The sequence below is a fragment of the Rhinatrema bivittatum genome, chromosome 2 (genome assembly GCF_901001135.1).
Source record: "Rhinatrema bivittatum chromosome 2, aRhiBiv1.1, whole genome shotgun sequence".
Classification (NCBI taxonomy): Eukaryota; Metazoa; Chordata; class Amphibia; order Gymnophiona; family Rhinatrematidae; genus Rhinatrema; species Rhinatrema bivittatum.
In genome coordinates this window covers 697,353,798-697,366,261 of record NC_042616.1, presented here as the reverse complement: position 1 = coordinate 697,366,261, position 12,464 = coordinate 697,353,798, and the positions used below count along the sequence as shown (strand labels likewise).

The 12,464-nt window shown below is 49.1% G+C and overlaps 1 protein-coding gene across 1 annotated transcript in view; it reads left to right on the top strand.

The window, feature by feature from the left end:
• The window catches only part of NBN (nibrin), a 298,561-nt gene that overhangs the window by 86,665 nt on the left and 199,432 nt on the right, over positions 1-12,464 (top strand). Inside the window, exon 7 of the mRNA XM_029591629.1 lies at positions 7,744-7,934. Coding sequence (XP_029447489.1) covers positions 7,744-7,934 — 191 coding nt within the window. The remainder of the gene's footprint in view (positions 1-7,743; positions 7,935-12,464) is intronic.

The window sequence follows — 12,464 nt, the reverse complement described above, 5'->3', positions numbered from 1 at the left end:
ATGGAACTCCCTGCCCCATGATATTCGCATGGAGACATATACCCCCACTTTCAAAAAGAAACTTAAAACCTGGCTCTTTCAACAAGCCTACCACATGTCACCCCCTATTACATAAAACCGCCCTGTGAATTTTACAATGTCATTTTGTTATGAACGCCTTATGTCCGCTGATTTTGTACTGTGCACTCTCATGTATATAGTTATAGTTACAGTTCTATTGCTTTGCATCTACCCATTGATGTTTGTTATATGTAAGGGCTCCTCCCAAAAGTTAATTGTATTTTTCCTAGTTCACTAAGTTATCTGTTACATGTAAGGGCACCGCCCAAAAGTTTTTGTTTATTGTGAACCGATGCGATGTGCGAACGGATATCGGTATAAAAGAGATGTTAAATAAATAAATAAATAATGTATGTTTATATTCAGATTTTTCCAGATCACAACAAACAGGCTGTAGATCATGCTCCAGAAAAACTTTTCCTTTAAATAAATAAATAGATAAATAGATAAATAAATAAAACAAACCTTGATTTGGTCAGTTGATTTGGTTGTAAATCAGGGATTGAAGCAGTCATCCCATTAGTACTTCTAACTCCTCATCCTGATGCCTAAACAAGGACCTTTTCATAAAGTCAGAATAATATTGATGAGCATGAAGTTCCCAGTTTTCTTAAATCTTCCTGACACACAATGGGATAGATTTTAAAAGAAGCGCGTGCGGCTTACATGTGTGCCTGATTTTATAACATATACACCGCACCAAATTAACCTCCCCTGGGCTCTACCAAGTCCCCTCTGGAACTGGGAGCTTCATCGCGGGTTTGCTATACTGGGTATTTCAGGTGCCTGGCCCTTTACTATTGCCAAAACCCCAAAAAGAAGAACGAAGGCAGATCTAGTGAAAAAATCCTGCTGCACCACCAGTATGTCCTACCATCTGCTGGAGGAGAGAATACTGGTTTTCCTAGCGTGTAGCAGATGGACTCAGGACCAATGGGTATAGTGTGCTCCTAATAACAGTTGGAGACGGAGTCAGATTTCAATCTGACGTCAGCCCTAGTACATATTCCCCTGCAGGAAGCTCTGTTCCTCAGTATTTCTCCGTCTCTATAGCAGTTTGGGACTCTATACATGCTTGCACAGTGTTAGAGTATTCTAAACAAAGAAATCTAAAACAAAGAAGAAATCTTACCTCTACAGACGAGCCCCACTCTCCTGTGGTGATATCTACGGGTCCCTTCCCCAGTTGAGAATTCCTGAGGTGATTTCCGCGATCCCTCAGAGGTAGGCCTCTGTCCGGCAGCCGGTTCCTGGCATGGTCTTATCCCTCAGCAGCGGGTGCAGCTGAGAGGCAGCAGATGCAACTTCAAGCGCGGCAGTGAAGGTACTTTTCCCTCTCCCTCCGCAACTGGAAACCGCCCGGGACGAGACCAGGAAACGCCAAGACAAGGTAAGGTAGAAAACTTCTTAAAAGTCTCCGGTCTCCGAGGCTCGAATAGCCGCACAGATTGTCAACCGGCATCAGTGCTACCGGGTTGATCAGCTCTATCTGGGCTAGACCTCGGTCCGATATGAGGGTCCTCCCAAGTGGAGACCCTCCGAGGTGGTTGCCATATTGCTCGCGTGATCGTTGTCCCATTTCACTTGATTGCCGCCCTGTCCGCCAATTCGATCCGTGCACACAGGGGTGAACCGTGTGCACAAAATCACTTGTGCGCATACGGGCGCGAGCATAAGTGCCTTGCGCACAAGGGCACCGGGCGCATAAGTAAACCCCATGCGCACAGCGGCGCGTGCATCTTATTGAGTGTGCATCCGACCTACACGCACAGCTGTGGCGTACCCGGAGCGCATAACTCAGCCTCCTGGCGTACGCTTGAACACAAACCATGGCACCACCGGACAAGAAGCACAAGGCTCAGGGCCTCTGCCCAGCATGCCACATTTAGAGCTGCGCAGCACGAAGAGGCCACAGCCCTGTGTCTACAGTACGAGGAGGCTCTGGGTGAACCAGGCCAAGGCCCTCTCCATCCAGCACTGGGATCCGGATCCACCGACAGTACACCGGATCTGGCTACCCCCAGCGGGAGCCTCCCTCAAACGGGGCTCCCCGGGAACGCAGCGCCTCTCTATTTAGACCCAGCATCTTTCTCCTGGGTAGAATTCTTCATACATACCTTTGTCTACATGCAACCGGCGCCCCCGATGACACAACCACAGCCTCCCCCAGAAGACCCTAAAATCCCGGGACCCTCTAAACCCAGAGAAGTGCCCATCCCGCCTCAAAGCCCCAACGTTGGGGACAAGGACACCTCGGATGAGGATCAAGACTCCCTGAAGGGAAGGGGAAATCCCTCCAGGAACAGAACCCTACCGAACCATGAGGCGGTTCTTCGCCAAAGATGAACTATCAGACCTCGTGGCTCATAGCTTGAAAGAGCTCGCTATCCCAGGCACAAGTGCCACAGGGGAACCAAAGACGAACCTCCTCGAGGGATTCCGTCAGGCCTCCCGCCTTTTCCCTTTACTGCAAGCCATTCAACAGCTGATTGACCTGGAATGGGAGGCTCCGGAGGCCACGTTTAAGTGGGGATGGAACCTGGCAGCCCTATACCCCCTGGACCCTGCCGCCAAAGATCTCCTGGCATTTCCCAAAGTGGATGCCATGGTCTGCGTGGTCTCAAAGCGCACTACCATCCCAGTTGAGGGAGAAGCGGCACTCAAGGATGCCCAGGACAGACGTCTGTAATCCATCCTCAAACATTCATTCGACGAATCAGCTATGTCGCTACAGATCGCGGCCTGCTGTGCCGTGGTGACATGCGCCTGCTTATCAAAGACCAGGAACGCCACCACACCCGTCGAAGCACTAGAACCAGCAGTATCATTCCTCACAGATGCGACCTCTGACCTGGTGCGCACCGCAGCCAGAGGTGATTTGTCCGTTGTGGCAGCCAGAAGGCAACTCTGGCTCCGAAGCTGGTCAGCCGACACGACGTCCAAGACGAGACTCACGAGAATGCCTTTTAAGGGAACCCTCCTGTTCAGAAGTGAACTGGATAAGTTAGCCGACAAATGGGGCAAATCCCCAGAACCGCGGCTATCGGAGGACAAGAACAAGAGAAGCCAGCACCCCTCTCCCCGAATATCTAAGGGCAGGGGATCACAGCGCTTCAAACCGTACAAAAGTACATATCAAGTATCTCACCCCGCAGGCAGGGGCCAGTCCTTTTGGAACAAACACAGCAAAAGGGGAGCCGGCACGGATCCAGGCCCCAGCCGCACCCCACAATGAAGATCAGCCGACCCATCCACAGGAAGAAGCCGTAGGGGGCAGACGCCCTATTCTACTAAAGATGGGTCGAGATAACTTTGGACAAGTGGGTCTTAACCATCATTCGTGAGGGATATTATCTGGACTTCCACAACATTCCTCCGGACAAATTTGTGAAATCTCCCTGCCACGACCCTTCCAAAAGGACGGCAGTGGAAACCACACTGACCAAATTGCTCGACTTAAAGGCCATAACGCCGGTGCCCACGAATCAACAAAATACTGGGCACTATTCCATCTATTTTATCGCTCCCAAGAAAGAGGGTACGTTCCGGCCCATCCTGGACCTCAAGTCAGTCAACTGCCGCCTGAGGGTACCTTGCTTTCGCATGGAAACCCTACGCGTGGTCATAAGGGCGTTACAGCCGGGAGAATTTCTCTCATCCCTGGATCTGTCAGAAGCCTACCTGCACATCCCGGTCCATCACGAGCATCAGCGCTTTCTACGTTTCGCGATCCTGCACCACCACTGCCAGTTCCGGGCACTACCCTTCGGGCTAGCCACAGCACCCCGAACGTTCACCAAGATCGTGGTTGTAGTGGCGGCGACACTGAGGAAAGTAGGAATCCTCGTACCACCATATCTGGACGCTTGGCTGATCAGGGCAAAATCCCCAGAGGAAAGTCATCAGGCGACCACCAGAGTCAAAACTCTACTGGAGAAACTTGGGTGGGTGGTCAACACAAACAGCTGCCTGTAGCCCTCCCAATCTCTGGAATACCTGGGAGTCCGGTTCGACACCAGACAAGATAAGGTCATTCTGACTCTTATAAGGAAAACAAAACTGATGAACCAATTGCGAAACCTGTTAAGCAGTCTTCGCCCCAAGGTGTGGGACTACCTCCAAGTCCTCGGTCTCATGACATCCACACTGGAAGTGGTTCCATGGGCAAGAGCTCACATTCGACCCCCTACAATGTTCCGTACTGTCACGATGGAATCCGATGTCCCAGAATTACTCCGTTCACCTCCAGCTCCCGGAGGAAGTTCAAACCCGGCTACAATGGTGGCTACAAGAAGACCATCTGAGCAAAGGGAGTAAGGCTATCCCCACCGACCTGGATCCTGCCCACCACAGATGCGAGCCTACGAGGGTGGAGTGCCCACTGCCAGGAACTGACCGCCCAGGGGCAATGGGACAAGGAAGAGTCGGGACGGAATATCAACTGACTGGAAGCATGGGCAGTCAGGCTAGCCTGTCACAGACTCCTGGGCAAATTGGTCAGAGTCATGTCGGACAACGCCACAACAGTTGCCTATATCAACTGCCAGGGAGGAACCAGAAGCCAACAGGTGTCCCTGGAAATAGACCACCTAATGGCATGGGCGGAATCAAATCTTCAGCCGCCCACATCGCGGGAAAAGACAACGTCACTGCGGATTACCTCAGCAGAGAAAGTCCAGACCCAGGGGAATGGAGGCTGTCGAAAACAGCCTCCCAGTCGATAGTAAACCGCCGGGGAACACAGCCATGGATCTCCTGGCAACCAGGTCAAATGCCCAAGTTCCCAACTTCTTCAGTCACAGACGGGAACTACAATCCCAAGTGATCGATGCTCTTGTCCAGGCCTGGCCACAGGAAATCCTGCTATGCACCTTCCCACCATGGCCGCTTCCGGGTGGGATCATCCGCAAGATAGAACACCACAGGGGACCAGTACTTCTAGTGGCCCCGGACTGGCCAAGAAGGCCGTGGTACGCAGACATGCAAAGACTACCGACAGGGAGCCCTCTCCCTCCACCTCCACACAGGGATCTGCTCCAACAAGGCCCAATCCCCCACGAAGACTCAACTCGATTCTCTCTTATGGTCTGGCCATTGAGAGGACACGCCTGAAGAAGAGTGGATACCCAGGGGCGGCGTTTTCCACATCTCTAACCCACATACGAATATGGAGAATATTCGAAGCCTGGTGTGAAGACCACGACATTCTCCCGTGGACAGTCAAAATTCCCACGATTCTGGAATTCCTGCAGAACGGCTTACAGAAGGGGCTGTCTCAATTCCATCAAGGTGCAGGTGGCCACGTTGACCTGCTACAGAGCCAAGGTGGAGGGTGGCAGTCTAGCCTCTCACCCGGATATCCCCCGCTTCCCGAAAGGGGTCAAACAGATCCGACCACCCCTAAAGTGGCTGGTACTTCTATGGAATCTCAATCTAGTCCTAGACTTCCTAGCAGGAGCCTCCTTCAGACCCACCCGCGGTCTGTCCCTCCGACCACTAACATATTGAAGACTTCATTCCTAGTTGCAGCCTGTTCGGCCCGTCGCATCCCCGAGCTTCAAGCACTGCCCTGCCGAGAACCCTTCCCCAGGTTCACACTGGGATCCATACAACTACACACGGTCCCCTCCTTCCTCCCAAAAGTGATTTCTCACTTCCATCTAAACCAAACCATCTCGCTGCCATCGCCAGACGATCATAAGAACTCTGAAGAATCTCGCCGCCTTCGCCATCTTAATGTCGGCAGACTCCTAGTCCGATACCTGGAAAGGTCGGAATCCGTACGAAAGACGGACCACCTATTGGTCCTTCACAGCGGGAACAAACAAGGGGAAGCGGCCCCACGGGTAGCTATAGCCCGCTGGATCGAAGAAGTTATCAAGGCGGCCTACGTAGAGGCAGGCAAGCCCCCACCTCTACAAGTTAAGACCCATTCCACTAGAACCCAGGCAGTGTCCTGGGCGGAAACCAAGATGCTGTCACCCGCCGAGATCTGTCGGGTGCGACATGGTCCTCCATCCATACCTTCTCGAGGTTCTACTACCTGGATGTTCAGGCTAGGGAGGACACAGCATTCGCAAGGGCAGTACTAAGTGGGCTACGGGCAGCCTCCCACCCAGCCTGGGAGTAGCTTTTGTACATCCCATTGGTCCTGAGTCCATCTGCTACATGCTAGGAAATGGAGAAAGTACTTACCTGATAATTTCGTTTTCCTTAGTGTAGACAGATGGACTCAGCATCCAGCCCATGGCTGCTCACAAACACGGAACCCTCGTGGGACAATCCCTGAGAGCAAGACAAACACGGGTAAGCCAAGCTTCCCTCTAATTAAAACACCCTACCTACCGGGCGTCGGCGTTTCCCAGTTGAGTGCACTGGCGGTCTCCAGCTATAATCACATCAACCAGTTCGAGTTAATCACGTTAACCAAGTTAGTCAAATTATTCAGTCACACATATATCCACAATTGCTTTTCGAAGAGAATACCGAGGAACAGAGCTTCCTGCAGGGGTATATGTACTAGGGCTGACGTCAGATCGAAATCTGACTCCGTCTCCAATTGCTACGAGGCGCGCACTATACCCATTGGTCCTGAGTCCATCTGACTACACGAAGGAAAACGAAATTATCAGGTAAGTAATTTCTCCATTTCTCTGTGCTGCATATCTCTAAGTAATGGCTGTGATGTCACAAGGAAAACCGTGCATGCTATCTTCATATGCTTGTAGGGGGATGTAACCCACTTGTCTGAACTAGTTTAGCAAGATGATATGAAAAATATTTCACAGCTGTTTTCAATGGCTAGAAAAGAACAGAATTTAGGTTACTGCCTTATGTACATCTCTGTAGAGATTCTGGGATTTTCATATTTCATATATTAAAACAGTTGTCATACCACTTTCTTCCCAAAATGTTTTCTAAAACATTTTGAAATAAGTCTGTTCATCAGTGTACCACAAGATTAGAAGGAATTGGAGACATGAGTCATCTGGTTAGGAAGAGGAGATGGGACAGAGTTCTATCCCGGAAGAGATCTGTTTGTCCGCAGATTTGGTTCCAAAGTTGGGGATGGCCCGGACGTTTGAGAAAATGGTGTTTTTGAGTGAATTCTGAGGGCTTTTATAAGAGAGAGCATGATTGAAGAAGACTGAGCAATCCAGGTAGATCAGGATTTGGATCAAATAGAAGAGGAAAGAGAGCTCTAATTACCAAGTGAAGTCTGAGACCTTAGAAGAAGATGGGAGAAGCAATGAACCCGGTTAGACCATAGTAGTCAAACACTGGGAGGAAGCTATGGGCAAGGAGATCTAGAAGGTTAGCATGAATTTTAAAATTGGAAGAGATTTGATGGAAAAAGCATACCTAATGAAGTGATTTGAAAGCAATCTAACTTCAGTAGGTAATAGAGGAGAGAGAGATTGAGATTGGGCATCACAGGAAGATAGACTTGCCAGATTTGAGCTTTTAGTATTTTGTGTGCCATGAGAAGAAGCCATGCATGTACTCTACTGAAAAGAAGCTGTAGAAGAAGTTAACAGTGTCTATTATAGTTTGTTATGCTTTGAATCTGCAAGTAAGTAGTTGTGGTTTTAGCTTAGCTTAATCCTAACCCCCTCCTTCCCACCCCCACATGTATGGAACTTTATAATTGATGAATAATTTGTCTTTAAATTTCATTTTTAGTATAAAAAACTGAGTCCGGCAATTGTTCTTGGAGGGGGAGAAGCAAAGCTACTAACTGAGGGAAGTAAAGAAACATCTCTGCTGGAATGCACCGGGGCCTGTGTCATTGATGTGGGGTTTACAAACTCTCAAGCATCAGTGTCTGAAGGGACACGAAAATGGATTGACACAATAATGACTTTATTACAGAGGTGCAGTGCTTATTATTTATTTACTTGGTTTGATGTGATATACCACGTGATATAAAAAATCTCCAGGCAGCTGACAATTGTAATAAACTTAGACCCTCATCCCACCTTCCTAATTTCAAATTCTTCCCCTAATGCAATCATCCCCACTAATACAATCATCTGTCCATCACCCAATACATTCGTTTTATTACAAGTTTAGCAGTGACTTGTTTTATACTTGTTTCTTTCTTCATGGAAATGTATAATAACCTAGTAGATGATAAAAAAAAACCCAAACAATTATTTCTGTCCACACTGCAAAGATATATCTCAGTTGCCAGCCACAGCACTTGACCACTTTGTAGTCGTCTTCATTTATACTCTACCACCTTGGGTAGATGAGTATACAAGATCTCCCACTTAGTTCACATCCAGCATCCCTCCTTTCCCATGTCTAACCACTAAGCAGTGAAATAAACTATGTAGCTACCAATATTAACATAGCTGTTGCCCAAATATCTTATACCCTTGCTGATAATCTGTCCTAATTTTTCCAAGCCCCCTTTCAGTTAATACTGGACAAAAGTATTTGTTTAGCATTTCTTTTTCTTCCTTGTTCCCCTTGATATGTTTCAAGTTGTCTTCTCTCTGCTTTTCAATCCCACCTCTGCTCTTCCTCCTTTCACTTACATACCTGAAAAATATCGTCACCTCACTTTAGCTTTCTCTTTCACTAGCACCTCTGCCAATCTGATCACTTTCCCTGCTTTCAGTTTTGCCAGGTATTCTTCCCTCTATTTCTCTTTCTGTGATCCTCTTATGTTTTGATTACAAATCATTTTCCCCTTAATTCCTCAGCCACCTCTTTTGAAAACCATATCAGACTCTTTTTCTTCTTTATTTACTTGACAAATATTTTTTGCCGTTTCTATAGCTCCTTTTAATTTAGCCCACAGTTCTATTTCATTTACATCCTCCCACCCTGCCACTGCCTCCTAAGATGTTTGCCCCTTTTATCAAAGTTGATATTTTTGAAATCTAAAACTTGGTACTTTGCGCAACGCTTCTCCACCTTGGCTGTCATATTAAGCTATATTGTCTGATGATCATTGTGCTCAAGTGGGCACCCATTTGGCATTAGAAATGCATTCTCTATAAGTACCAGGTTCAGTATTGCCCTTTCCTTTGTGTTTCATTACCATTTGTTTGAAGAGAGTGTCTTGTAGGGAATCCAGGATCTCACTGCTACTAACCAATTCCACTGATCGTATACTCCATTTCACATCTGGCAGGTTCAGATTTCCCATCATCACCGCCTCTTTCTTTTTTTCTATTTTTTTTTTATTTTTCCAACCAGATCTGTATCCAGATTGTCAGTCTGAGTCGAAGGTCGAAAGGCCACACTGGTGTAGGTCAGAGTGGCCTAGTGGTTAGAGCAGGTCGCTGAGAAACAGGGAAGTCGGAGCTCCAATCTTTCATCTCCTATTGATGCTCTTTGTGACCTTGGGCAAGTCACTTTGTCCTATTTTGCCGCAGGTACCAACCTAGAATGTAAACCCCATTTGGGGCAGGACCTACTTAATCTACCTGAATTGTAACACGCCTTGAGCACAGTTTTGGAAAGATAAGTAATAAAATCCAAATCCATCTCCTCTTTCCAAGATGGTACACACTGCCAACTTTCCCCATGCCCCCTGCATTTCAGTTTTTTTGTTGGGTTTTTTTTTTTTTTAAATAAAGAGCAGCTACTCTATCTTTGCTGCCATTTCTATACTTCCTGAAGATTATAACCCTCTATGGCCATATCCCATTCAATAAACCTCCTCATCTCTGTGATAGCAGCATTACCTTAGCCTGTCTCTTTCATTAGTTTAGTTTATTGACAACTCTACTTTTTTTTTCTATATACATCAAAGTGGTTTACAATAGAAGCATTAGGGCTTGCCGAGATGTAATTTTATTCCCTAAGCCAGGGAAGGGCCATATGCCAGGGATAGGAGAGAGAGTTCCCTTCAGTTTGAGTGGGTACAGGGGATTCCCCTTTCAACCCTGCCACACATCTGGGAATCCTATCACCTGTCTTCCTCTGTCCTCAGCATCTGATTCCATCCCTTGGAGGGGAATGGGATGAGATGAATGGCAGGGTTATGTGTTCGCAGCACACATTCTCCTAGGACAAGCGGGATGGTAGTCCTCACACATGGGTGACATCATCGGATGGAGCCCAGCACAGAAAACTTAATACCAAATTTTCCAGAACTTTGGGTATATATTGAGCACGATGGGACGTCGCACTCGCCTCAACAAGATGGAGAAGCTCTTCAGGGCGAGAAAGTCCGAGTCATCTGCATCTGTGGCATTGACGCCGAAGGACCGTGAAGCTCACTGATGGACACCGAGCGATTGACATCGGTGGGGCCGTCTACTTCGTAGATGCCGCCGGCAGATAGGCGCACCAGGGACCGGCCTCTGTCGTTCTCTTCCAAGTCAAGGACATCGGGTTCATCATCTTCAACCTCAGCACCTGAGAAAGACTGGGCTGAGCACCGAGGGAAACTGAGGAAGCATTGGCATCAGTCGCCTTTGATGCAGGTGCTGGGCTCAGGTTGGCAACGGTGCTTGCGGTGATGCCCCCGAAGTGACCGTGCGGCAAGGAGTTTCCTGTTCTCCATTGATGTCAGAGGTCCGCAACGGTCTCCACTGCTTCTGGTGTCAGTCGCTGATCCATCTTGGGGCTTTGAGGAAGACCTGGCCGCTTTTCCTGTTTCCCAGTCCGTCTTGGCATCGGCAACTTTTGAGGAGGAGTTGTAGTACAGAGTCCAGCTGGCGGTCAATAGGGTGCTGCTGGGCATCAATCCGGTGGCACCGATAGCACTGGTGCCCATACTCTCCCTGTTGGAGCCACTTCTGGAGCATCTCGATGTGCTCATTGGAGTGTTACTGACCCAGCTGGCGCTGGTTCCTGGGGGACCAACGATGCCCAGCAAGGCAGCAATGCTCCCCCTGCCCAATGCAGTGATTGTTGCCAGTTCAGAGGAGGAGGAAGCTCCATCAAGGCTGGAGCTGACACTGCGGCCTGAGGCCCCCTATCCAGCTTTGCCAGTGCCACCAGTGCCCATGCCTCTAGGTGAAGATTGAGCACCCAGGACCTTGTCCACTGTGGATTTCAGTGAGGATGAGGCCTCTTATGACCCCTGGTGGGAAGGACAGTGCAGAATCCTCCTCAGAGGACTTGGAATGTCTCCTCTCAGAGCCGTCTCCTCTTGAGGACCTGACCTTTGCAGGATTTGTGTGGGCAATGGTGGAGGCCATCCCATTTCAGTTGATGACTGAGGACGCCAGGCACAAGATGCTGAAAATCTTCCAGTTTGTGGAGGCTACTAAAGAGATCGTGGCAGTCCCAGTTCACCAAATCTTTAAGGAGTTGCTGTTGAGGATTTGGGAGCACCCCTCATGGTTCCTTCTATCACAGCAGCAAGCACCCTTCTGTTGCTGGTGTGTCAGGGCCTTGAGTGCGGAAAACACGAGGTGCGTTTCACCTATGATGTTTTCGAGACAACAGCGAGAGTCTCTGCAGCGGGAATAAGCACCCACAGAATGGCATGGCTGTGGGCCTCAGATCTACAACTGGAGGTACAGGAAAGACTCGCTAACCTGCCATGTATAGGAGAGAATCTGTTCGGAGACAAGGTGAGGCCCAGTTGTGGGATCACCATGAAGACCCTCCAGCATCTCTCCGCCAGCGCTTCGGACCCACCCTCCTCAGCCAGGAGGTCTGTGAGACAGGGTAAAAGGAAGTCTTTCTACCACCAGATGAAGTACTATCCTCCCACTCCTCGCGCCCATTCGCAAAGGGTGAGCACCTGCGGCCACCCCAGGCAGCAGCGAGCTCCCAAGCCCCTACCGGCACCCCAGCCAAATCCCGGGACAGGGTTTTGATTGAATCATAGGGAGCACAAGCCAACCGCCCATACCCGATATGCTGGCGGGCTACAGTTCTTTGTGAAATAGTGGCGTAGTATAACCTTGGACCAGTGGGTTCTGTCAATCGTCCATCAAGGGTGCTGATTAAATCTATGGGTGTCCCAAGAAATTCTTTTCCATTCCCGTTTGGCAGCCACTAGTACATCAGGAGGTACGGTTACGGGAGCTCTCCGCCATCGTAACGGCCAGAGCCTGTCCCACCAAGGCAAAGGGGGCAGGGATTCTACTCACAGTACTTCAGGATTCCAAACAGAACAGGGGGGGCTCCATCCCATCCTAGACCTGAGGGCCTTGAACAAGTTTCTAAAAAGAAAAAAGTTCAAGATGGTTTCCCTGGGCACCCTGATTCCATTGGCTATATTCCCTCGGTTTAAAGAACGCGTACACCCACATCAAGATCTTCCAAGGTCATAGGAAGTATCTCAGTTCTGTGGTGGGAAAACAGCACTTCCAGTACAGAGTGTTGCTGTTCGGGCTAGTGCCAGCCCCACATTCCTTTACAAAGTGTGTGGCTGTGGTGGAGGTGCACCTCCCCTGATGGGGAGTGCAAGTTTTCCTGTATCTGGA